The following is a 24,492-nucleotide window of genomic DNA, read 5'->3' as shown; positions in this document are numbered from 1 at the left end:
TGAGGCGTGTGGCATCCCAGCATGCCGCGCGGCGCCTCAGTGAGGGGGGGGGTGTCCCAGCATGCCCTGCGGCCACTCAGAGAGTAACTTCCCAGAATGCCTCGCGACCCGCCAGAGACCCGTATCCCGTCCCAGCATGCCGTGCGACCCCGGGGTGAGGTATGTCCCAGCAGGCCGTGCGGACCCCACAAAGAGGCATGCATGTCTTCTCCCAGCATGCTGTGTGGCCTCACAGGGAAGCATGTCCCAGCATGCTTTGTGCCTCCCCCCCCCCAGGGGCACGTCTCAGCTTGTTTTGTCTCCCTAGGCATGTCCCAGCATGCCATGTGGCCTCACAGGAAAGTATGTCCCAGCATGCTCCTCCGTCCCTCATAGAGAGGCGCGTGCCTGCGTGTCGTGTGTGCGCAGAGGGTTTGACCCCCACCCCACAGAGAGGTATGGCCCAGCGTGCCATGACTCATCTTTGCATAGCTTTTCTGCCTTCCCCCTCTGCATCAGGGAGATGTCATACAAGGAGCAATGTACTTGTTGTGCTACAAGGGATGATGCTCTGGGTGGGTGAGACGTGAAGGCCCCTTTGTGGCCAGTTCCCAGCTGATAGTAACAACAACAAAGTGGTTACTGATAAATGGGAAAGGGGAGTTTGACCAGTGAAACCCTTTGTCCCCAGGCCCTTGCTCTTCATTGTGTAGGGTGGAATCACTGGAGCAATTAGTCTGTTTCTGATAGGGGTGCAAACTGTCCAGATGTTAACTTTTTTGGCTTGGTACCATGTGCTCAGTTTTTGATGAGAGAGCCAGCTGAAAAGAGGATCTCACAGTGTCTAGTCAGATACCAAAAGTCTAGTTACTGTTAGGTGTGTGATGTACCAGTGTAACTGCCTACAGATGGACTCCTCAGTGCAGGAGCCTCTACAGTTTGAGCTAAAAGCCAGCTGGCTTTTAGCTCAAGGCTGCAGAGGAGACTCATTCTTTCTTTGTGTCAGTGGTCTAGGTGACACTGCATTGGACAGTGAACCATGCCCATAGGAGTGCGGGTTACATCAGCTTATTAACCTGTGTCATCCAGTGCTTAGCCAAGGCCACCTTCTATCAGCTGGCAGGCTCCTTGCAAACTATAGTAGCTTCTGTCATGGCTTTAAGGAGAGGGAACAGAGCTGCGGTGGGATAGGTGATCCACAAGTGACCAGAAGAGAAAGGTGCTATGGGTGTGAGGAAGGGAAAAGATAGGGGGAGAGGCCTTGGCTGTAGGGAAAGGGGTAGGGTCACATGGGTCTAGTTAACAGCAGTTAGCAAGGTGGCGACCACAGTCTCTAACATTCTCAGTCATGCATCTTTTTTGGCAAGATCTTCTCTATCTGTGTTTCGCTCCAGCCAGCATTTATGATGAGACATGCTAAACTTGAGATGTGTGCCTAATTTCTAGTAACATCCATATGAAAATCTCTAGAGGTCACAGTCCCAGGATCTGAAGCTTAAACTGCAGCCATTAAGAATGTCTCCAGTTCTCCATTTGCCAAACATGGCCTCTTTAAATAGCTAACCAAGAACAATTATATTTTCTTCTCTGGGAAGGACTAGTAGCTCTTGCTTGTCTTAAGGAGCTGGCAAGCAAAAAGAAATGATTTGCTCTTGCTGGAGTTTTGACAACTAAAGCATCCAGCACTAACCTGCTTTCTCTTCCTTTTTGCATGCTCATTAGGCTGCATCTTCACAGCAAGTGATGATCAGTCACCAAGGGAATGGTTGGTTTTGGGAGACTGGGACTAGGATGATGGAACTTCAGGTCACCAACGTGGCTTCAACCCAGGTTGTAATCAGTGAACATGTGATGGCTCTTCTGTGGCCTATGGGGAATGAGTTCATAATGTACTACAGGTTAAACCTCTCTCGTCCAGCACCCTTGGGACCTGACCAGTGCTGACCAAGAGAATTTGCCAGACCACAGGAGATCAATATTGCCTAGCAGCATTACCAACACTTCTACTGCTTACTGGGTTCTTAGAAGACGTTTAGGGGTAAATTACAGCTAAATAACAGCACAGAACACTGAGAACCAGAAAGGGTGGCTATAAATAAACTATATGGGACCATGGAAAACTTGGCCACACTCATGATAAATGGTTGATCAGCTAACTACAATCATGCCAGATTCCAGATGTTGCCAGAAGAGAGAGTTCCAGATCAGAGAGGTTCAACCTGTAGTTTCCATGTCAAAAAACCTGGTATTACTGTGGCTAGTGCTACTTGGGCCTTTCTCAAAGAAAATCATGGAAAAGTATACCCCAGTTGTTCAAAAAACACAACACAAAATAGCCCACCCCCTTTTTTAATCCCATGATTTCAAATTAGTCTCCTGATTTTGGGGCAATGGCATGTTGCTGAATCGTAATTTCTTAAATGTCTGGGGTCGGCAAGACTCTGTTAAGTACAACGCCTCAGGGGTTGGGGACCCAAATGTGCAACATGTGCTGGGGAAATCTAACCTGACTTGGGCCCAAGCATATTGGTCTGGCCAGTGCTTCAAGGGCAGGCCTTTGGCAGCCATGGTTGTGCTCTCGCAACCTCCTGTCCTATGTAAGCTGCTATCACAAGCATAAGCCAATTGCTAACTTACTTTCCCATCACTGTGCTAAGGCATGAGAAGTACAGTTCCCATAATGCTCTTTGTGAGACTGGGAGTTTTACCATGCCCCAATAAAACAAGTATGGGTAGTGGATTCCAAAAAATATATTTCCAGTGAGGTTATGCAAGGGGACCCAGCAGATCAGAGAATTTCTCTTTGGGGGCAAGGATGTGCTGAGGGCAGTCTTGGGGAGTAGGCAGGGGAAGGAGCCAGCACATGGCTGCCTGGGGGCAGAGCTGGGCTTAGTAAGAAGCGTTAGTGCTCCTAGACCTGGGCAGCGCACACACCTGGAAGGTGGATTCAGTCCCCATTTTTCTCAGTCTTCCTTTCATTTCCATGACTTTTCTTTCTCCCTTTTTATCTTTCCATTTTCCTGTTATTATTTATTGCCCCTTTTCTTTCTCATTGATTTCCCTCTCCTCCAACAGTTCTTTTTTTGCTTTTCCACTTTTTCTGTCTCTCTTTTCTTTGCTACCCGTCATGTGTTGTTGCTTGGTACTGGTATTAGCCCCCTCACCTACATCAGGAGTAAGGCATTGAGCCTGCTGCCAGGAATTCAGGTGGGTGCAGTAGAGGAAGACTGGGCCAGTGGTTAGGATGCTTCTCTATGGCTTGGGAAAGCTTATTCGTTTCCCTGCTCTGCCCTTTGTGACTTTGGAGAAGATACTGAGTTTAGCCTCGCTTGGTAAGATAAATCTGACAGAGATTGTGAGGAACTCAGGCACTAGGGTAATTAGGGAAGGCGGTAATACCAGATACAGCTACTGACTGAGTTGGACTCTACATTTCTCTGTTCTTTTTATATTCAGTTTGGTGCGCGGGGTTCCCTCTATTTTTTTTTAACTCCCATGAGAAAAATCAGTTTTATTACGTGCATCAAGGCATGTGCATGTGTACACTGCCAAGAGAAACACATGCTGGCTGCTGTGGGTGGCTCTGTGTGCTCTGCTAATCAGTTGGGTGGCACCTGAATTTTTTGTGGGTGGCTGCCTCAGCTCTCATCTAACAGGGAACACTGGTTGTAAAGGCCAAACACTGTAAACAGCTTTTTGGTAATTTACTACTCACTTCCCTACATTGTTTAAGTGGCTAAATCACATTCAAATGAATTAAAACAACTAACCTGAACTGCTAATGTCTCTTTTCCGCATAAATAGTTGCTGTATTTTTTTCACAAAGATGTCATATAGTTGCTAGTGGGAGGTGAGGTGGCTATGAAATTGTGGAAGAAGAGGAGGATGTGGTTACTTTATTATGGTGGGGCCATGCATTACAAATACTGAGAGGACCGCTTGGTTTGAGAAAATGTCATTACACACAATGGACGACATGCTGATAAATAACCGGTGCCCTTCTCTTTGCGTCATATGGGGGTTGAAAGTAGCCTTCAAACTGATAAACTGTCTCATTTAAAAATTAAAAAACAAAAAAGCAGTCCTGTAGCACCTTAAAGACGAACAATATTATTTGTTAGGTGATGAGCTTCCGTGGGACAGACCCACTTCTTCCAGATCTGAAGAAGTGGGTCTGTCCCACGGAAGCCTGTCACCTAATAAATAATATTGTTAGTCTTTAAGGTGCTAAAGGGCTCCTTTTTATGTTTTGTGCAGATACAGACTAACACTATGTCTCTTTTAGTTACTGTATCTAACTTCTCCCTGCCTTCTGCTGTTTGGATTCCAGAGTTCAGCTGAATGTTGAGGAAGATGGAGGCCACATTGCCAGCAGTGGCAGAGGAGCTTTTGAAAGAGATAAAAAAGACTTTTCAGGAGACTTCCCATGGTATGTGATGAGAACAAGGCTCATGGGGGTTGGGGAGTTAGTGTTCAGTCATTGCCTGGGATAACCCACTTAAAAAGCTTGGAGAACCTATATGAAGAAAACCACTCCTGCCACAGCCTGCCTGTAAAGAGGCATAGCCACCAATATTGGTTTATGAATACCGATAAGATCACAGCTTTCTGGGGATCAGGCACTAGGTGAGCGTAACCTTCCTCAGATCTTCGGAAGTTCGTGATGCCTAAGTCACATGTCACATCATAGAACTTGAAAGAGCTTGAGCTTCAGAAGATGCTGGGCGTTTGCCCTCTAAAAATGGGGCTTCTTTAAAGTGGGCTAGATTGGGGCACCCAAAATCCTTAGTCACTTTTGAAAACATAGGCTCTCTTGTATTTACTTGTAAGCCTCTGATTTCAGCAATATTGTGAAGTTGTTCCGTTCTGTACCCTGCAGACTTCACAGCATGTGGATCATATGTACTTCATTTCACCTCTGCTAGGCCAGCTTTCTGAGGCTGAAATCCTTATTTATGACTGCACAGTTGGCTCAAAGGAATTCTGCTTCAGTGTCAAAGTTGGTTATAGTGTCAGTGATGGAGATAGGAATCTTCAATAAGAATGGTTATTTGCATATCATTACCCAGAATTCATATTTGTAGCTATTGCTACTTCTGTGTGCTCACAGTCTCACTACCTTCAAAACCAGTGACAAAATAGAGCCAGTACAAAAAAGAAGCAGTCCTGTAGCACCTTAAAGACTAACAAATTTATTTACTAAGTAATGAGTTTGCATTACCCCACTGGGGTCTTACCCAGGAAAGCTCAGTACCTAATAAATAAATAGTAACAGAGAGGAAGCCGTGCTAGTCTATACACTATCAAAACAAAAAGCAGTCAAGTAGCACTTTAAAGACTAGCAAAATAGTTTATAAGGTGAGCGAAAGCTCATCACCTAATAAACTACTTTGCTAGTCTTTAAAGTGCTACTTGACTGCTTTTTGTTTTGATAATAAATAAATGTTAGTCTTAGTGAAGCTACAGACTAACACCTCTGAGACTAGAACCAATGCAGAAATAAAGCAGCAGAAATGTAGCATTTTAAACACTAACAAAATGATTTATTCAGTGATGCACTTTTGTGGGACAGACCCACTTCATCTTTAAAGTGCTACATTTCTGCTGTTTTGTTTTGTTGGAGTACAGACAAACATGGCTACCTCTGTTACAATACAGAAATGTTACTGTTCTCCTTACTAACCCACAGAGGGGGCTATACTATCAATCATGATGAGCTTCTTTTTCCCAGGGCAGTAAGCAGCACAAGCCAACAGGTCCTGGCCAATTAGAGCAGCTAGTATAAGAACAATTGGTACTCGCTTCACGGGGTGCTACTGAGATATTTCTGTAACCAACACTGAAAGAATCCTGTTGTACGTGTTTACATAGCAAATAGACCAAGTGGCGCCTGCAGAAATGAGTGTCTATTTGAAGAATTTGTTCTGCCTGAGCCAGAACTGAAGTGGAGGGAAATATGGGGAAACCCGTTTAACCCTCCCATTTAAAAGAATAGCACCGGCTAGCTAGCTAGCATCTAAACAGCCCCAGTGATTGAACCAATCTTCATAGAGCTCATTGTAGATGAATTACAGATACTGTCAGGTTAGCTTAGATCCAAAATCTAGGTTTGATTTTGTTGTATAAAGGTAAAGAAAAAAACATCAAAAAGGGCTTTTTAATATAAATATTCCCTCAGAATGCTGGTAACATTGGACTGGGACCTGAGCTCAACAAAAATGAAACTGACCAGTCTAGTTTCATTATCAAAATTGAGTGAAGTTGGAAAAGTCGGCTAACTTCAGCCACTGAGAATACATTAGACTGTTAAAATCTTTACAGTTGTCATGAACTAAAGTCCCAACTCCTCAGTGACATCCATATGGGCAGAGACACACATCCACCACGAGTCCCGCAGAAGGGAACCAAAAGATCCGATTGCAGAATTGGAACTAAACTGTTACGTAAAACAAGTTAAAATTTTTTTCATGTATTTACTTTAGCTTGTACCCCTGTTGAACAGACATCTTCTCTGCACCAAATGAAAATCAGAAGCCACAAACCATCTAAGCCTTCTGAGGCTAAGATGGGAAAGGAGAATCATTGTTACAAAAAGTAAAATTTATATACCACAGATTTATCACGTCATAGTTTGAGTCCAAGGTAAAGCTGAAAGGGAACCAGCTTGTTAATATGATGGGCCGGTTTAACCATCAAGCTTTTCTTGATGTAGGGTATTAGAAAAGCTAATGTATTTATGGCACCATATTTGTCTTTAAAATTCCTCACTGCAGCTCTGAATCATTTTTTAAAATGTCTGCGCTTAATGTAAGTCCCACATAGCAGAGGTTCTGTAGAACATGCACAGCTTAGTTTATATTTCTGACCTATATAAGAAGTGGCAATTGATTGGCGGGTTGGTTAAAAAAGCAATGTTTCGATGCATTGGGACTCCTTTGTGACTGTAATTAAGGGTGGGAGAGCCCAGCGTAGGGTGACCAGCTGCTGCTCAGGGGTGGACGGTGGAGCTGAGATCTGAGGCTGGAGAGGGACCAGGACTGGAGCAGTGGGGAGCATTGCAGATCAAGACTGAGGTGTGTCTGCAGAACTGTGTCCAGGATTGGAGCACCAAGGGGTCCAGATAAAGGGGCCCCTGCAGAACTAAGCATGAGCAGCCCAGGATGCAAATAGTCAAGGGTGCTTCTGCTGAAACCCAAAGACTCGCCATTGTTTTTGAGTCTGGTGCAGCTTGCGCAGCAGCTAGTACCCAGCGAGTTGGCTGTTGGCCTCTCCATCTCACAAGGTTCTGTGGATGACTGGTCTGAAACCATTCCAACCCAGTATCCCCTATTGGTGAGCCCAGGAGTCAGCAAAAATCAACAGGGGTTTTTGCACCCCACCAACAGTTTCCCCCAGTGCATTGTGCACATGTTTTTAGGGGCTACTTATAGTGCTCTAAGAGGTAAGAGGGCCATTCTCCACTACCAGCGTCTGCCTGCAATTCTGACGCTATCACCCCCCGAGGGTCATGTGCTGTGAATTCTCTTCTCTAACAAATCACTGTACTGCTTCCCATGTCTCTCAATGTTTAGGGGTCTGGATTGGTCACTGTAAGGGACAAACCATGTGAGCTACTGAGGTGAACAAAATAGAACCCACAGGGTCTCTTTCTGTCTCTTGATTTCAGAGGATCTTTTGTAGCATGTTTAGAAAAATGATGTTTCTTTGTCTTTTTGTTGCAGTTCCTGATGATCTCCTGCTGGCGTAAGTACTTCCTGCTCTGCTCCTCGCCCCTGCCTAGAGGGTGCTCTCAAGTACTTTGCAATGTGCTTTTCTTCCTCTGCTGCCTAATGTCTTTTTCTGCTGGACCAGCATCCCCTGCCTGGGGAGATGTAGCTACATTTGTAGCAGGTAGTGGGATTGGGTGTCCAAGCTGCCTACTTGGAAGGAAGGGGTTTCCTGGGCCACTTCGGGTTCCACAATCTCTCCCAGCCAAAGTCTGAGCATGTGTTGCAGAGTGTTCAAAGACAGGATGGATTAGACACTGAGGGACCTGGGAGGTTTCTCCAGACCCTTCAGGCCAGATTCAGAGCAGGCGTAAGGAACTGTGACTCCAGCAAAACCAAACTTATCTTCGAGTGATTCTTTCCAAACCACTCATCCAGAGCGTCACACCTCCTGGTGCCTTTGTGCCACTGTGAGCACCACAGTGTCTTTGGGTTGTCCTTCCTGTCCAAGCCTGAGTGACACGTGGTGGTAAAAGGGGGAAAGAGAAAGGAGCCTTTAAATATACCTACACAAAATAACTGGCACCATGAAGGTCATGCTGAGAATCCCATTACTGCCGAGATGCCTGCAGAAAAGGAAAGCTGAGACCAGCTTTCACTATCATCCCTGTGATCTGAGCCTGGGAGTATGTCAGTCATAGCCCAGCAGTGCCCCAGCCAGGGGACTGCAGCCCTCACTGATCCAGGGCAGTACTGGAAAAGAAGGAGCATCAGCAGAAGACACCATGTGATGCTGCGCCATGACCTGATTATGGTTTTGGACTGGGAGGGGTTGACCAGAATGTTTCCAGCCTCGCTGACGTTGAAAATGAGGTTCTCCGTGCAGCACTGGTAACTGGAGCTGGACCCAATGTTTTTGACAAATAGTAAATTTGATGAAAAATGCATTTTGGGCAGGAGGCATTGAAACTATTCACTGGCTGAGACTTCTTTCTGGGAATAGTCTGGGCCGAGAGGCAGTGGAGAAAATTCAAAATAGTCTGTTTTGACTTTTCAATGTGAAAGGCTCCTCATTTAGAAATTTTGGTGATTAAAGAGGGTAAATACACTCAAAAATGACCCATAATGAAAATCCTCCCCAAAAGAATTTTTTTAGGTTAAAATAAACATTTTGTTCAACCTAAAATACATTTTGGGTCATTTTTGTTTCAGCAAGAAAAAAAAACAACAAAACTGGGCTTGAGCTAAACCACATTTTTAGAGGGTTCGACCCCCAAACTGAAAACTCAGGTATGCCCTCTGCTCTACCAGTAAGCATCTCCCTGCTTTTCTGTAGGTTGAGAGAGAAAGATGGGTTTACTCCACGGTTCCCTGTCCTCCCCGGACCATAACTGGGTTTGTAAAGATAAGATTTTAATTGATAGATGTCAAAACTGTTGATGTCTTTCTCAGTTTAAAAGTGAAGAGGAAGGAAAAGACTCTCATTGTAAATGGAGTAAAGTTAACTTAGTGGAATCCCGTTGATAACTTAATAATGGTTCTGTGGCACCTTATAGACTAACAGATATTTTGGAGCATAAGCTTTCGAGGGCAAAGACCCGCTTCGTCAGATGCATCTGACGAAGCGGGTCTTTGCCCACGAAAGCTTATGCTCCAAAATATCTGTTAGTCTATACGGTGCCTCAGGACTTCTTGTTGTTTTTGAAGATACGGACTAACTCTGCTACGTCTCTGATACTTAGTAGTGGTTGATTATTAACAAGAACCAATTGACATTGAAATCAGGAGAAGAAAGTGGGGATGGCCAGGCCACACTCTCAGAAAACCATCATCCAGCATAGTCCATCGAATTCTCACATGGAACCCACAAAGTAAACACAAAAGAGGAAGACCTTGGACAACATGGAGAAGGTCTACTGAGATTGAAGGACAACAGTTGGGGAACTCCTGGTATCAGCTAGAAGGTTTGTCTCTGGACAGAGTGAAGTGGAGGAGACTTGTAGATGACCTGTGCTACACACAGAGTACAAGGGTTAAGTAGCAGTATTAACTAGTGGCCCCACTCATCCCCATGTTCCACCAATACTGCCTGATTCAGGAATATCCTAATTCTATTCCTGAATCTGTTCTGCATCACACCTCCTGCAGGCACTGCATTTCAGCTTGGCCTGCTGCTGGTACAAAGACAAACATCGGTAAAACTATAGTTAGGAAAAAAAAATCTTCAAAATCTCCACAGCAGCCATTGAAATTGATTCAGATCAGCTTTTGCCAACCCTAACCCTAATCATTGAGGAATGTGTCATGTTGGGAATCGTTCCACACCTTCCCACCCTTTCCTCTGATGAAATCACTCTTTGCTTTCAGATTTCTGCCTCTCCTTCAGGAGCAGGTCTGGCTGTTGGTCATGTAATCTGTGGGGTTGAGGGAGGGCCTTGAGCCAGTTGTGCAACGGGCAGTGTAACGCGACATCTCTGATTCTTTGTCTCCACGGGGCTCATGCAGTTCTTCCCAGAGCCTTTTCTGCTTCCTTCTGATCTTGTTTTTAACCCTCCCTTCCTTCACACATCTCCTTGTTGTTTGCGTTTGTGACTGATCCAGGCTGCCAGGATTTTTCTCTGTGGATAAAGGGTCTGTAAAGCTTATCTTTATTACCTCTGAACTCTCTGGAATGCAGTCAAACCAGCAGGATGTGCTGTTCCAAAATAACTTGTAAGCCCCTGAGTGCTTGGACAATAGGCTGAGGGCTCAGGTATCCATAGCTGGCACATAGTTAATCGCATTACTCTACGTGAGGTCTAACACACACAGACAAAAGCCTTTCTGCAGGGGTGTTAACTGTACGGGTGTTGGAAAGACTACAGAAAATCTGTCCTGAGTGTCCACTGTGCTGGAATAGCAGGAGTAACTCTAGTCAGCGCCTGCGCTTTGGCTATGAGCAGGAAACCTCCAGAGAGGGGAGAATCACGTACTCGATTGTCACTGTGCATGGGCTTAGCTGTATGCAGGGCAGAGAATGGGGTATTTCTCCCTGGCCTCCAGCTTCATACTTCCCAGCTTTCTTTGGGGTCTAGTGGAGCACTGACGTACACTCAGTTACGACTCTCAGCCTGTGACGTAAGCTAACTGTAAGCTAATCCGTTCTCTGGTGTCAGGGCATGAGCGAATTCTTCCTGGGGTCAGAAATGTGTCCCCTCATCCCACCCTCTAGGGAACAGCTGACTACTTTATTTCCTCCTTAGTGTGAGGCATCAGGTGTTGGTTACACTGGAGGCAGGATCCCAGGCTGGCTGGACCCATGGTCCTACTGAGGACAGTTACCCACCTACTTATGCTCCTCTGTGTGCCAGGAGCACCCTCTCCTTACCCCACGCCAAAGCATTTTGCTTTTCTAATGCTGCTCCTTTTTGCATCCCCACTGCTCACCGTTCTGACAGCATCATTGCCTGTCAGAGGGGAGTGCAGCCTGCAGGTGAGTAGCTCTTCCTCTTGCTAGCTTTGGTTGCCAGACCCTTGCTCCTTGCTAGATTAGGCTGTTCTTACCAGCAGTTGCCCTGCTGCTGTCAGTAGTGCAGCTCCCCTGAAGGGAGGTCACATGAAGACATGGGCAGCTGGTGAGTATTTACTAAGGTATTCTCTAGGCCTGGTCAGAGCAGAGTTAGGGGTCACCGTGGTTTAAATGCCAGCACCGTAGCCTCCACTGTTGCAACTGCTGGAGGCTGCAGTGGTGATGGCAATGTGGAGAACCTGCCATAGACACCCCTGTGGGTAAATGAAACCTGTGTCCTCTTCCTTCATGCCCCTTTGTGAGCAGGGTCCTGAAGGGGCAGGATCAAGTTACAGATCCCCTGTGAAAGACAGACCCGTACCCGTGTGACTACTGCCTTGTGTCCGTAGAGCTGCTAAACCATGCCCGCCTTCCTGTGCACATCTCCAGCACCTTGCACTTCAGTTGCAGATGGTGCCTGTTTCTCTGGCTGGGCCGCCCTGCGTTTGGCCCGTGCTGCTGGGTTGCAGGTCACACCCTGGAGGAGAAATGTGTCCTCCCTGGCTCAAACCTCTCATTTGTGAGTGTTAAAGGATAACAAAGCCAAAACTTTAAAACATTTATTTTGAATGAAATTTTATTGGGCGGTTTGGAAATCTGTGGGGGTTGCTAGCGATTGGAGTGGACTGTTGAGCAGTGTCCTTCACATTATCTCCGCCCTCGATTTGAGAGTGGGAAAATCTCCAGAGAGCTTCACGTTCCCGCAGCAGTTGCAGCCAAGCGAGAGGTCTCCAGCGTCCAGGTTGTCTCCTGGAGTTGGGGCTGGGATCAGTGTTCCGCTAACTTTTCCTGTCCGTGTGCGGAATAAATTTTGTTGTGTGCACTGAGGCACAGGGAACGCTGCCTGGGATTGACAGTCACCTGGGGGAACCTGAGGAAAGGAGCGAGAATGACCGCTGTGCCCCACTGCTCCTCTTCGGGCTTTATTTGGGGGCATTGGGCACATGCCAGTAAAGCACTACTGAGATTTTTGTTGAACACCTCTGTGGAGCTCTGGCCACAGGCATCATTGCTTCCATTTGGCTCAGTGGCCTTTCAGAGACAAATCTTGCTCTTATGACGAGACTCTGATTGATTTCCAGAGGAGCAGGAGCAGGAGCAGGAGCATCCCATAGATTTGCACCATAACCTAACCCAGTGACTTCTTCTCTTCTAGGCTGAAATTCATCTTTGGCTCCTCAGCTGTGGCGGCCTTGGATTTGGTTGATCAACACTCAGTCACGCGAATCGTGTCTCCTAGTGGAAGGGCCGTGTACCAGGTACAGATCATGTGTTTCCTTGGTTCACTCGTAAGGCACTAGTCCCATTCAGTTGCTGTTTGCCTGCGTGGCCCTGTGCCAGGGAGACTAAGGAAATGCATCAACAGTTGCAGAACCCCTGAGGATGGCAGGGAAGTGGCATGGGCACACACTGCCTCTTAAAATGGGACAGAAGAGCAGCTGCACTAAGAGATCTGATCCTCATGGTGTAGAACTGTGCTGCTTGCGGCATTACACGCCCCTTGTAAAGCATCCAGCTACTCCCAGAGACAAGCTCGTCCATCTGATCCAAGCCAGCAGGTCCCTGCACTCCTGTGGTTACCTGCGTTAGAAGGATGTTTTCAGGGCTCACTGATTGCAGTGTCAACAAAACAAAAAGCAGCAGAAATGGAGCACTTTAAAGACAAACAAAATGATTTATTCGGTGATGAGTTTTCATGGGACAGACCCACTTCTTCAGCATGTCCCTCCAAGTTCTGTAACGCTTCTGTGCCTGGGGGGAAAGCAGGATACCTCTACAGGGCCCTGGCGCTGCAGAATAAGCCTTGGTCCCTTTACCTCTCACATTCTGTCTCCCAACGGGCCTGAACGCTGTGTCTGGAGGGGAGTGCCACCGACGGGCTGCTACGTCCCCAGCCATGGGCAATAGACTAGTGACTTCTCTGCCAGCAGAGGGAATCTGCAGGAGCTGGAAGATATTTAGGGAGGACGCAGTCCCGCTCGTGATGGTCACATCTCTCTCCCTCTCTCTCTCTCTCTCTCTCTCAAGTCCACGCTAATAATGCGCATCCTTGGCAGAAAAGCAAAGGCCTGAATGGGCCCTAGCCATCCCAGTGCCTTTGCCCCTCCGAGCGGGCTCCTGCAGGGCCAGCGCTGTGACCTGTCAGCAGAAGGGGCTGATAAGCGGATGCTCCCATGCTGTGTCTGTCAGGGCATGAGCAGAGGGTTCCATCCCCACCACTGCGCTGCCTCTGAAGAATGGCAAACGGCTCGTGGTGTCAGAAGAGCCTGGAGTGACATCCCCAGCCATCCTCCCCGCAGCCACAGGCAGCGCCGTGGCCATTCTGGGATGTGCCATTGCCACTGACTCTCATGTTTACCTGCTCTGAGAGCAGGGCAGGGTGTCAGCTGTTCCCTGTGCCCCTGGTAAGGATGTGACCATTGTCATGTGCTCAGGACTGTGTTCAAGTCATATGAGGTGCTTTCACTGCTCTTCAGGACTGCAGACCGCATGTGGGACCCACCTGTGAGACCTGATTCTACAACCCAGGGGCCTGCAGCCAGTACCGTTGAGTCTGCATCGCAAGAGCTCCCCTGGCGCTCCCCAGACTGCAGCCTGCAAGCTAAACCAGTTCCCCATAACTCCACAGTGGGGGTGCCTCAATCCCACTGGTAACCCCAGTAAGCAGTTTCTCATAATTGGTCAGCAGAGACACAAACAATAGCCAACGGCAGAGCTACCAGCCTTTACTGGGGCTTTTAAAAATTCTGCAACTAGAGGTTCAAGCTTTGGGATCCTGCAGTTGTCAATGCAGCCTTTAATGCTGCACACGCTGGGACCTGGTTAGCCACACCCAACATGCTCAGTGATGGGAACTCAGCAGGCCACGGAATTGCAGCCAGCTGGCGCAAATCAAGTGAAATGGAAAATACTTCTGTCCTCTGGGTCAGGCTCCAACTGTTTCACCCTCCGCCTAACTCTCCTCTCTCCCTTCAGCTGTTGCTCTGATCTCTTTGTTTAGTGTTATGGTCACATCCAGCATTTTGATAGGATTATTTGTTTAAATATGTATTTTATTTTAATTTCCTAGAACTCTGATGCAGCCAGTCCTGTTGTCTGTAAACAGGTTAAGATGCTGGTATGGGAGTGTCTTCTGCAGCTCCTGGGCTTAGTCAGATGGTGAAGTTCAGTTATACGCTGGTTGCAGGAAGAGCTTACAGATGATAGAACAGTGACGAACAGCCCATGGTCCCCTGGCCGCCCACCTCCCCACCTCCCACAGCTCTTGTGCGCGGGAGCCCTGCACTTCCTACACTTCCCTACCAGCACTTTTGGGGGAGCTGCAGATTGCCTGACGTGCACACCATTCCTGTCCTCCCCTCCCTCCCGGAGCCGGCATGCTGCAAACAGCTGCTCACAGGGTTCCACCTGTGGGAGGACAGGGGAGGAGCAAGGATGGAGCATGAATTAGGCGAGTCATGCTCTGGAAGTGCTGGGAGGAGTAGGAAGCGCTGGGCTCTGGTTCCCCAGGATGTGAGAGTCGTTAGGGGGAGAGGGAACAGCTGGAACCCCAATGGGCCGTGGGCTGCTGCAGCCCAGTGAGGTGAAGGAGGGGCACTCATGTGCCCCATTCACTCTTTTTGGATGTCTATTCCTGTGACGGAGGAGCCTGGCGTTGCTGGAGTGGACCAGTACTCACCAGACCTTCCCCCGCATGTCTGTGCAGCCAGTTTTCCAGCATGGAGCTATCCCAGCTTCCTGGGCTGGTTTTCCCCGCACCTCGTCTTATCCATGCCACAAACAGACACAGTAAGAAGGGAAGGTTTGGAAGTTTAAAAATTAGCACCCCTCTAACCTGGTGTTGTGCTCATGAGTAGCATTAGAGGAGCTGCGCTAGCAGCTCCTGCATAGATTAGGCCAAAGAGTGGCTAGGGGACCTTGGCTGCCTGCCAGTGCGAGAGGCATAGGCACAACATGCCAGGTTCCAGGCACCCCCTTGGGGCTCTACAGATCCAGGCGCCCCTGTCTATGCAGCATGCTGGTAGCTGATATGACGCTAGGAGCAAAATGCCAGGAAGAGCCCCTCATTTCTGAGCCCACCCTGTGACTCGTCTGTTCCAGGTCCTCGGGAGTTCAGGCAAACAGTACACCTGTTATGCGTCCTGCCACTTCTGCACATGTCCTGCGTTCACTTTCTCTGTGCTGCGGAAAGGTGACAGCCTGCTGGTAAGTGGCCGGCTTTTACCGAGCGGGTGGGGGGGGTTAGCATGGGGGACTGTGCAGAGGGCACACCTCCCAGAGCTGGGTTGGGGTACCTGGGCTGTGCAAGGGAGGAAACGCAAGGTGTTGAAATGTCAGAGCAGCTGTGGCCAGGTGGCTCTGTTGGTTTGTAATGAAGTGTTGCTGTTCACGAGGGTAAAGATCAGTGGCCGCCTTTGTTAGCACAGTCTCTAATGGGGCCCAAAGGAGAGCGTCAGCTGCAGTAAAGTCCAGTGCACTTGCTTACAGGAAATGGGTACAGAGGCACAGCTGGAAACAGAGGGCATCTCACTTAGAACTGTAGAGTAGAACTGGAAGGGACATGGAGAGATCATCAAGTCCGGTTCCCTGCACTCATGGCAGGACCAAGCACCACCTAGATCAGCATTTCCCAAACGGTGTTCCTTGGAACACTCGTGTTCCAGGCCACGTGAATCGGGGTTCTGAGAAATAATTCTGCTGTCGCCATATTTTTCCTTCTAAAATATTAAATATGAAAGTATGTGTGAAACAAAAAATGCAAAGGTATTTGAGTAATGTTTAGAATGTAGGTATATTAATGTTTGTAAGGCATTCGTAATAATGTAGTTGTTATTACGCAACTCGTGCCCAAACAATCAGAGTTGATTCAGGCTGTTTCGGCACGAGTTGTGTTCAGAGAAATCGTGTGATGCTGCCCCTGATGGGAGGATCCAACTCTCTGGCATCATTCCTAATATTAAGCAGATTTGTGATCAAAAGATGCAAAAACACTCTTCCCATTGAAAACCTGTCAAATGTTCCTGATGTTTATTTTCCAGCAGTTTTCTGTAAAAACAAACAATTTATAAAAACACAATTTAAAAATATTTTCCATATCTAGTTTGTTTTGTGCTTCTTTTTCATGAAAAATGTTTTTTAAACTTTAAGGAAGGACAGTCCTTTTTTGAACGACATTGTCCTTTTTAGTTTTGTACAAAAGAACAACACTAACCATCCTTCCTTCACCTCTTATATTGATCTTTTGTTTTGGGTTTGTGCTTAATTTGTAATTTTTATTCAGTAAGGTCTCAGAGTACGCGAACTCAGAGCACGCGACCCTGCTCTAATGTGTCTGACCCCAATGCCTATTGTAAACTCTGTACCGCAATTTCCAGTTCTGCTTAACTCGCTCCCCCTGCGCTGGCTCAACCCCCCTCAGCTCTGCAAGCCCCCAGAGCCACTCACCACCTGCACACAGCTGCAGCTCACCCCACGTGCCCGTGCCTGGCTCTGGTTTACCACCACTCTCAAGTGGCTCCAGTTCACCCCCCAGCCCAGTTTAAACTGCCCGCAAGCGGCTCTGGTTCAAGCCACCGCCGCCCCACGTAGCTCCGGTGCAACCCCCTGCCAGCTTACAAGCTGCCTGCTCACGCGCCCCCTTCTTGCAGCTCCAGTGCAACCCCCTTGCCACCCGCTTCCCTCCCCCGGCGAGTCCAGTGCAACCCCCTTGGCTCACAAGCTACCCGCTTGCCCCCTCCCCTCGCCCTACGTGACTCCGGTGCAACCCCTCTGCTGGCTCACAAGCCGGCTGCCTCCCTCCCCCCGCCCCACGCAGCTCTGGTGCAACCCCCCGGCCAGCTCACCAACCACTCGCGGTTCTGGTTCCAGCTCAACTCCCTGCACCCCCCACAGCCCAGCTCACTACCTGCGCACCTCTGCGGCTCCACTCTAACCCCTCGTCCCCCTACAGCCCTAACCTACCACAGGCTTAGCACCCCCCCCCCACCCACCTTCCACAGACCCAACCCACCGCCAGGCTTAACCCTCCCCAGCTGCCACCCCCAGCCCAGGACTTACCTTTCTGCTGCTTCCCCGGCTGCGGAACATATGTCCTGCCAGGGAAAAAGCTGGACCCCCACTTACGCGAAATCCAGGTTTACACGAGGGTGCGTGGGATGGAACCCTCTCGTACTCCGAGACCTTCCTGTACTTCATTATAGGGTTGCTACACATCCTCCTGTCAGAAGGATATTAGTTGTTCATTCAGATGATTTTCTTGGGTATTTGGTTTTGGGGTTTTGTTTTTTTTTTTGGTCTTTGTAAAATAAAAGCCATCTAAAAAAACCTAACTCTTTAAAATCAACTTTTGAGCATTGCTATGTGCAGCAATTTTTCAGTATGAAACCCTCCGCCCCCTGCAACCAGCATGTATGTGTTCCATCAATATACTCCAAGCCCAAAAGTGTTCCATGGCCAAATTTGTTTGGGAAATGCTGGTCTAGGTCATCCCTGACATATGTTTATTTAACCTGCTCTTAAATATCTCCAATGATGGCGATTCCACAGCCTCCCTAGGCAATTTATTCCAGTGCTTAACCATCCTGACAGGAAGTTTTTCCTAATGTCCAACCCGAAGCTCCTTTGCCACAATTTAAGTCTATTGCTTCTTGGCCTATCATCAGAGATTAAAGAGAATAATTTTTCTCTCTCCTTGTAACAGCCTTTTAGGTATTTGAAAGACGTTATCATGTCTTCTCTCAGTCTTCTCTTTTCCAGACTAAGAATTTCCAGACAATGCTTTCAATCATCCCTCCTTGGTTGTGTTCTCCAGACCTTTAGTCATGTTTGTTGCTCTTTTCTGGACTCTCTCCAGTTTCTCCACATCTTTCCTGAAATGTGGTACCCAGAACTAGGCAAAATACTCCATATGAGGTCTGTTCAGCACAATGTAAAGCAGAAGAATTACTTCTTGTGTCTTGCTCACAACGCTCCTTCTAATGCATCCCCGAATATTTCCTTTTTTTGCAGCAGGGTCACACCATTGACTCATATTTAGCTTATGATCCAATATGTTTCCTAGATCCCTATCTGCAATACTTCTTCCTAGAGTCACTTCCCATTTTGTATGTGTGATTGTTTTTCCAACATACTTCACATTTGGTCTTGGTGTATTTTATCCTGTTTACCTCAGACCATTTCTCCAGTTTGTATTTGTATTGCGATCTTGCAACCCCTCCTAGCTTACTGTCATCTGCAAGCTTTGAAGCACAGTCTGTTTGCCATTATCTAAATCACTGCTGAAGATATTGAACAGAACTGATCCCTGTGGAGCTGCACTTGTGATGCCTTTCCAGCAGGACTGAACCATTGAGAACTACTCTCTGGGACCAGTTATCCAACCACTTACGCACCCTCCTTGAAGTAGCTCCATCTAGTTGTATTTCCCTAGTTCGTTAATGAGAAGGTCATGTGAGACTGCATCAGATACCGTACTACAGTTTAGATCGGGGTGTCCACCAGGTGGCACGCGGGCCAAAATCTGGCCCACAAGGCCTTTTTTATCCAGCCTGTGGAGCCTTTTTATCTGGCCCATGGGGCCAGCTGCCCCGGGGCTGGCTGCTGGAGAGCCCCAGTGGCTGGGGTGCAGAACCACCAGCGGTCCCAGTGGCAGAGCCCTGGTTGGGGTTCAGGGCCAACAGCAGAGCCATAGCAGCTTTAGTACTGGGATGCTGCCGGCACGGAGGGCAGAGCCCCGGCTGCAGAGTGGGGCCCACGGCAGAGCCCCGGCAGCTGGAGCACTGAGCTGCCACCAGCCCTGGAGGCAAAGTCCCAGCTGGGGAGCAGGGCCAGAGCCAGACCAGTTTGAGGCTGTGAGGGGATTTAAGCCTGGCGGGTGGGCATGGGACAGTTTGGAGCTGCGGAGGGTTTAAGGAGGGGGGTGGGGGATGCGGTTTGGGGCTGCTGGGGTCTAAGGCTGAGAGCGATTGGGGCTGAGGGAGGTTTAAGGCTGGGAACTGGGGGCAGTTTGGGGCTGTGGGGGGGTCTAAGCCTGGGCCGGCGGGTGGGGCACGATTTGGCGTTGTGAGGGGTTTAAGCCTGGCAGGGAGCTGGGGCTATTTTGTGTTCGGCCCCCTGGAACACGTAAAAAATTGCTGTATGGCCCTGATGGAAAAAAGGTTGGGCACCCCTGGTCGAGACACACATCTGCTGCTTCCCCCTTAGCCACAGGACTTGCTACCTTCTCAAAGAAAGCTGTCAGGTTGGCATGACATGATTTATCCTTCACACGTCCATGCTGACTCTTTCTTACCACTCTATTATCTTCCAGATATTTGCAACGGATATCTTAATTATTTGTTCCATTATCTTTCGTGAAACAGAAGTTAAGCTGACAGGTCTCTAATTCCCTGAGTTGTCCTTATTTCCCTTCGTGTAGATGGGCACTAGATTTGCCCTTTTCCAGTCTTCTGGACTCTCGCCCATCTTCTGTGGCTTTTCAGAAAACAGCTGATGGCTCAGGTTCCCCCTCAGTCAGCTCCTTGAGTATTCTGGAGTGGATTTCATCAGGCTGTGACAACCTGAAGACATCCAACTTGTCTAAGTAATGTTTACCTTGTTCTTTTCTTCTTTTAGCTTCTGAACTCACCTGACTGGCCCTGGCATTCACTATGATACATAGCCAGTCACCACCACCATGACCACCGCCTCTCTTGGTGAAAACTGAAACAGAAGTCATTAAGCATCACTGGCAGCCCCACATTTTCTGTTATTGTTTTTCTCTCAGTGAAGAGGGAAAATATGGCAATGGCAGAGGTGGGCTGGTACAGCAGGAGACCTGTTGTTGCCCTCTCTTGCCTGCCAACTGGAGGGGCCACACCCAGGGTTTGTTTACATGGGAAACATGGCTTTGAGTTGAAAAGACTTGGACAAGGGGCAAAAGACCCCGGCATGATCTTGGCAATGGCAGGTGTGGGGCAGCAGGGCCAGGCATTAGGGAGCTGGAGTCTGTCTGGCCTTTAATTCACTGGAGGACACAGTGTGAGGTGGTATCTGCCACCGTGCATGTGGGGAGCAGTGCCCATGAGATACCCAGGAGAGCAGCTGCAGTAGGAGCCCCAGGCTGGCTCTGCCAAAAGCTTGGAGTGAACATGGCCTTGATTGCACAGCTGACCTGGGCCCAGCTCATGCCTGGGGTGGGTTTCTTGACCCACTCTCCAGCTTTTGCCCTTGGTCTCTTTGCAGGGCATGGTGGGGACAGGAGAACGCCCTCTGGACCCAGCCTGGCCGGAGCCTCGCCTCCTGGCCAGTTCTCCATTCATGCCTCACTTTTAGTGCTAATTTGCTTGTGTGCTGTATTTTGCAGTGTAAGCACATCCTGGCTGTGTACCTCAGCCAAGCCACAGGTGCCTGCCAAGAGCTCTCAGTCCCTGACCAGCAGCTGGCAAGCATCTTACTGGAAGGGGAGGAAGGATGAAGGACACGGACCCTTTGCTAACACCCCCCACTCTCCTGCCGTGCCTCTCTGGCTGGTTGGCGGTACATCTACGAGCACTGCTGACGTTGCTACGCCACGCGAGTATTGATTGAGGCACTTTGTTTTCCTCACAAGCTGAACTTAGGCTGGAAATTAATGACTATCCCTGACTTTTGTACTAGTCAGTGGAGTTATAATAAATGTTAGGAAGCCTCATAACATTAGGGTGAAATTTTTGTGACTTTAGCACCTTTCATCTCACTTGCTGCTCTGGTTCCTGAGGGAGCCTAGACTCTTTCTGGGCACCAGGGACGTGGGATACTAGAGCTATGAACAGAGAAGCGGCAGCTTCCATGATGGTTTCTCAGCTCTTCCTAATACTTCCCTAGCACAGGGTTGATCTCTGACAGTAGCTTCTTTCTCCCAGCATGTTTTTGTGGGACTGGCCTTTTACCGGCATACCAGCCCCAACTCAGGTGGGGTACAAAGGGTAGCCCCAGCAGATAAAAATACAGACTGGTGTTACTGGCCCTTATGTTTTTGGTATCATGTGAGTAACTGCTTTGGGGCATTAAACTACACGAAGGGCTGTGACTCAGAGAAACAGTCTCATTTCCTCAAAGTTGACAGAAAGCTTCTGAGTATGGTAGATAATGTGTGTGTGTGCATTCCCAGTAGTCCTGTTCTGTTTAGTTTCAGAAATATTTCACCCCAGTGCATCTATTTTATGCATTTTCCTTTACTTTTATGCCTTCAGTTACAGCAGAAGTCTGTAGTTACAGCCCAGTATGCACATGTTTGTACTAGGTAATGCTTCAGTACTCCTTGTTGCTATTTAGAGAATGGACTCATTGGAGAAGAAGGTTTTTCCTGCTATACTGGATTTCATGGGTAACGGTTTAGGCACCAAACTGCTCTGCCTGAGTCCAGGAGCAGGGTTCCTTCTGCACAGTGCATGGAGTGCAGTGTGAGATGCTGTGACAGGCACAGCTCAGCACCATCCCGCAGACGGGGCTAGCTGGCTGGCTGGCTGAGGGCTTCACAAATAACAAGCAGGTCTGTCTGTTACCCGAAGAGCCCCGTACGTTTATAAAATCATGAGCGTTGATGGGCGAGACCCACTTCCTCGCAGGAGTGGCAAACCAGAAGCCAGGGTTGATACAGGGTGAGGCGGAAAGGGATGACCTGGCACTAGTAAGGTCAGAGAATGAAGCAAGTTAAGTGGGTTCATTGGGGGACTGTGACCCAAGCCCTGAGGTAAGTGGGGAAGGAAGCAGGGACAACAAAGGAGGACCACTCGTTCGAAAGGAGAAAGTCAGCCAATTAGTTTATTATCTCATGTGTTTATACACGAATGCAAGAAGTCTGGGAAACAAAGAGGAGGAAGTAGAGGCCCTGGCACAGTCAAAGGAGTATGAGGCAATTGGAACAAGGGAGACTTGATGGGGTGACTCATTAACTGGAGCACTGTCATGGAAGGGTATAAACTGTGCAGGAAGGACAGGCAGGGGAGGAAAGGAGGAGGAGCTGCGATTTATGTGAGACAGCAGTATGGTTGCTCGGAGCTCCAGTTTATGGAGGGAAGAGACAGTTGAGTGTCTTTGGGTTAAGCTTAGAAGCGAAGCAATGCAGGCGATGTAGTGTTTGGTGTCTGCTATAAGCCACCAGATTAGATAGATGAGGTAGACGAGAATTTCTTCAGACAACTGAGAAAAGCTGCCAAATCACAGGCCCTGGTTCTTGTGAGAGACTTCAATCACCCAGACATTTATTGGGAGACCAATACTGCAGCACACAAACAATCCAGGAAGTTTCTGGGGAATGTTGGGGATAATTTCCTGGTACAAGTGCTGAAGGAACCAACCCGGGGCTGTGAGCAGCTTTACCTGCTGCTCACAAACAGGGAATAAATAGTAGGAGAAATAGAAGTGGGTGGCAACCTGGGCTGATCATGAGATGGTGGCTTTCAGGATTCTGACAAAAGGAAGAAAGGTGAGCAGTAAAACACAGACCTTTGATTTCAGAAGAGCAGACTTCAGCTCCCTGAGAGAACTGATGGGCAGGATCCCCTGGGAAGCTAATATGACGGTGAAAAGAGTTCAGGAGAACTGGCAGTATTTTAAAGAGGTCATATGGAAGGCACAGGATGAAACCATCCTGATGCACAATGAGAAAAGCAAATATGGTAAGCAGCCGGCTTGGCTTGCAAGGGAAATCCTCGGTGAGCTTAAACTCAAAAAGGATGCATATAAGGAGGGGAAACTTGGATAGATGAGTAAGGAGGAGTATAAATATATGGCTGGAGAATGCCAGGGACTGGAAGTAGTCAGGAAAGCGACTACAGCACTAGGAAATGCAGTATGGGACGGAGGTGGGCAGCCCTCGGTGGGGAAAGAACAGGCTAAGAGCTGTTTAGAAAAGCTAGATGCACACAAATCAATAGGTCCGGATTTAATGCATCCAAGGGTATTGAGGGAATTGGCAGATAGCATTGCAGAGCTTTTGGCTATTATCTTTGAAAACTCACCCACATGGAGATCGGGAGAGGTCCCATATGATTGGGAGAAAGGCAAATGTAGTGCCCATCTTTAAAAAAAGGAAAGAAGGACAATCCAGGGAACTGTAGAGGGGTCAGCTTCACCTCAGTCCCTGGAAAAATCATGGAGGGAATCCTCAAGGAATCCATTTTGGAGCACTTGGAAGAGGGGAAAGTGGTCAAGAGTAGTCAACATGGATTCACCAAGGACAAGTTGTGCCTGACCAATCTGGTTAGCTTCTATGATGAGGTAACTGTCTCTGTGGACATGGGGAAGTCAGTGGCTTTGATATTCCTTGACTTCAGCAAAGCTTTTGATACAGTCTCCCACAATATTTTTGCCTGTAAGTTAAGGAACTATGGATTGGATCCATGGACTGAAGGATGGATAGAAAACTGGCTTGACAGATGGGCTCAACAGGTAGTGGTCAACGGCTCAGTGCCTGGTTGGAGGTGAGTTTCAAGTGGAGTGCCCCAAGGATCAGTTCTAGGGACAGTACTGTTCAAACATCTTTATTAATGACCTGGATGAGCGGATGGATTGCACCCTCAGCAAATTTGCAGATGACACTAAGGTAGGGGGTCAAGTAGATACACTGGAGGGTAGGGACAGGGTCCAGAGTGACCTAGACAAATTGGAGGATTGGGCCAAAAGTAATTTGATGAGGTTCAACAAGGACAAGTGCAGAGTCCTGCACTTGGGATGGAAGAATTCCAAGCACTGTTATAGTCTGGGGACTGACTGGCTAAGTAGCAGTGCAGCAGAAAAGGACTTGGAGATTGTAGTAGATGAGAGGCTGGATATGAGTCGTCCGTGTGCTCTTGTAGCCAAGAAGGCTAATGGCATATTGGGGTGCATTAGGAGAAGCATTTCCAGCAGAGCTAGAGAAGTTATTATTCCCCTCTACTCAGCCCTGGTGAGGCCTTATCTGGAGTATTGTGTCCAGTTCTGGGCCCCCAGATTATAGAAAGGATTTGGATGCACTGGAAAGGGTTCTGTGCTCCTCCAACTCATCATCATGTTGAGGTCTGGAGCACATAACCTGTGAGGAGAGGCTGAGTGGTTTGGGCTTGTTTAGTTTGCAGAAGAGAAGACTGAGGGGCGATTTGATGGCAGCCTTCAACTTTCTGAAAGGGGCTCTAAAGAGGATGGAGAGAGACTGTTCCTAATGGTGACAGGTGGCAGAACAAGGAGCAATGGTCTGAAGTTACAGCAGAAGAGGTGTAGGTTGGATATTAGGAAAAACCAGGAGGGTGGTGAAGCACTGGA

General features: G+C 48.2%; 1 protein-coding gene across 2 annotated transcripts; it reads left to right on the top strand.

Moving 5' to 3' along the window:
• Positions 1-9: 9 nt before the first annotated feature.
• ZSWIM7 (zinc finger SWIM-type containing 7) lies at positions 10-20,921 on the top strand. 2 transcript variants are annotated; one of them, XM_075013594.1, is made up of 6 exons: positions 10-159; positions 4,310-4,408; positions 7,701-7,722; positions 12,389-12,491; positions 15,334-15,438; positions 20,576-20,921. In XM_075013594.1, the coding sequence occupies exons 2-6, from the start codon at positions 4,321-4,323 to the stop codon at positions 20,684-20,686; spliced, it is 429 nt and encodes a 142-aa protein (XP_074869695.1). In that variant the 5' UTR covers positions 10-159; positions 4,310-4,320; the 3' UTR covers positions 20,687-20,921. The 2 variants fall into 2 exon arrangements, with proteins under 2 accessions (XP_074869695.1, XP_074869696.1); XM_075013595.1 differs by lacking the exon at positions 10-159 and adding an exon at positions 1,787-1,809.
• The last annotated feature ends 3,571 nt before the right edge of the window (positions 20,922-24,492 follow it).

The sequence above is a fragment of the Carettochelys insculpta genome, chromosome 19 (assembly GCF_033958435.1).
Source record: "Carettochelys insculpta isolate YL-2023 chromosome 19, ASM3395843v1, whole genome shotgun sequence".
NCBI lineage: Eukaryota > Metazoa > Chordata > Testudines > Carettochelyidae > Carettochelys > Carettochelys insculpta.
The sequence above is the reverse complement of the archived record's forward strand: the minus strand, read 5'-3'. Positions and strand labels throughout refer to the sequence as shown.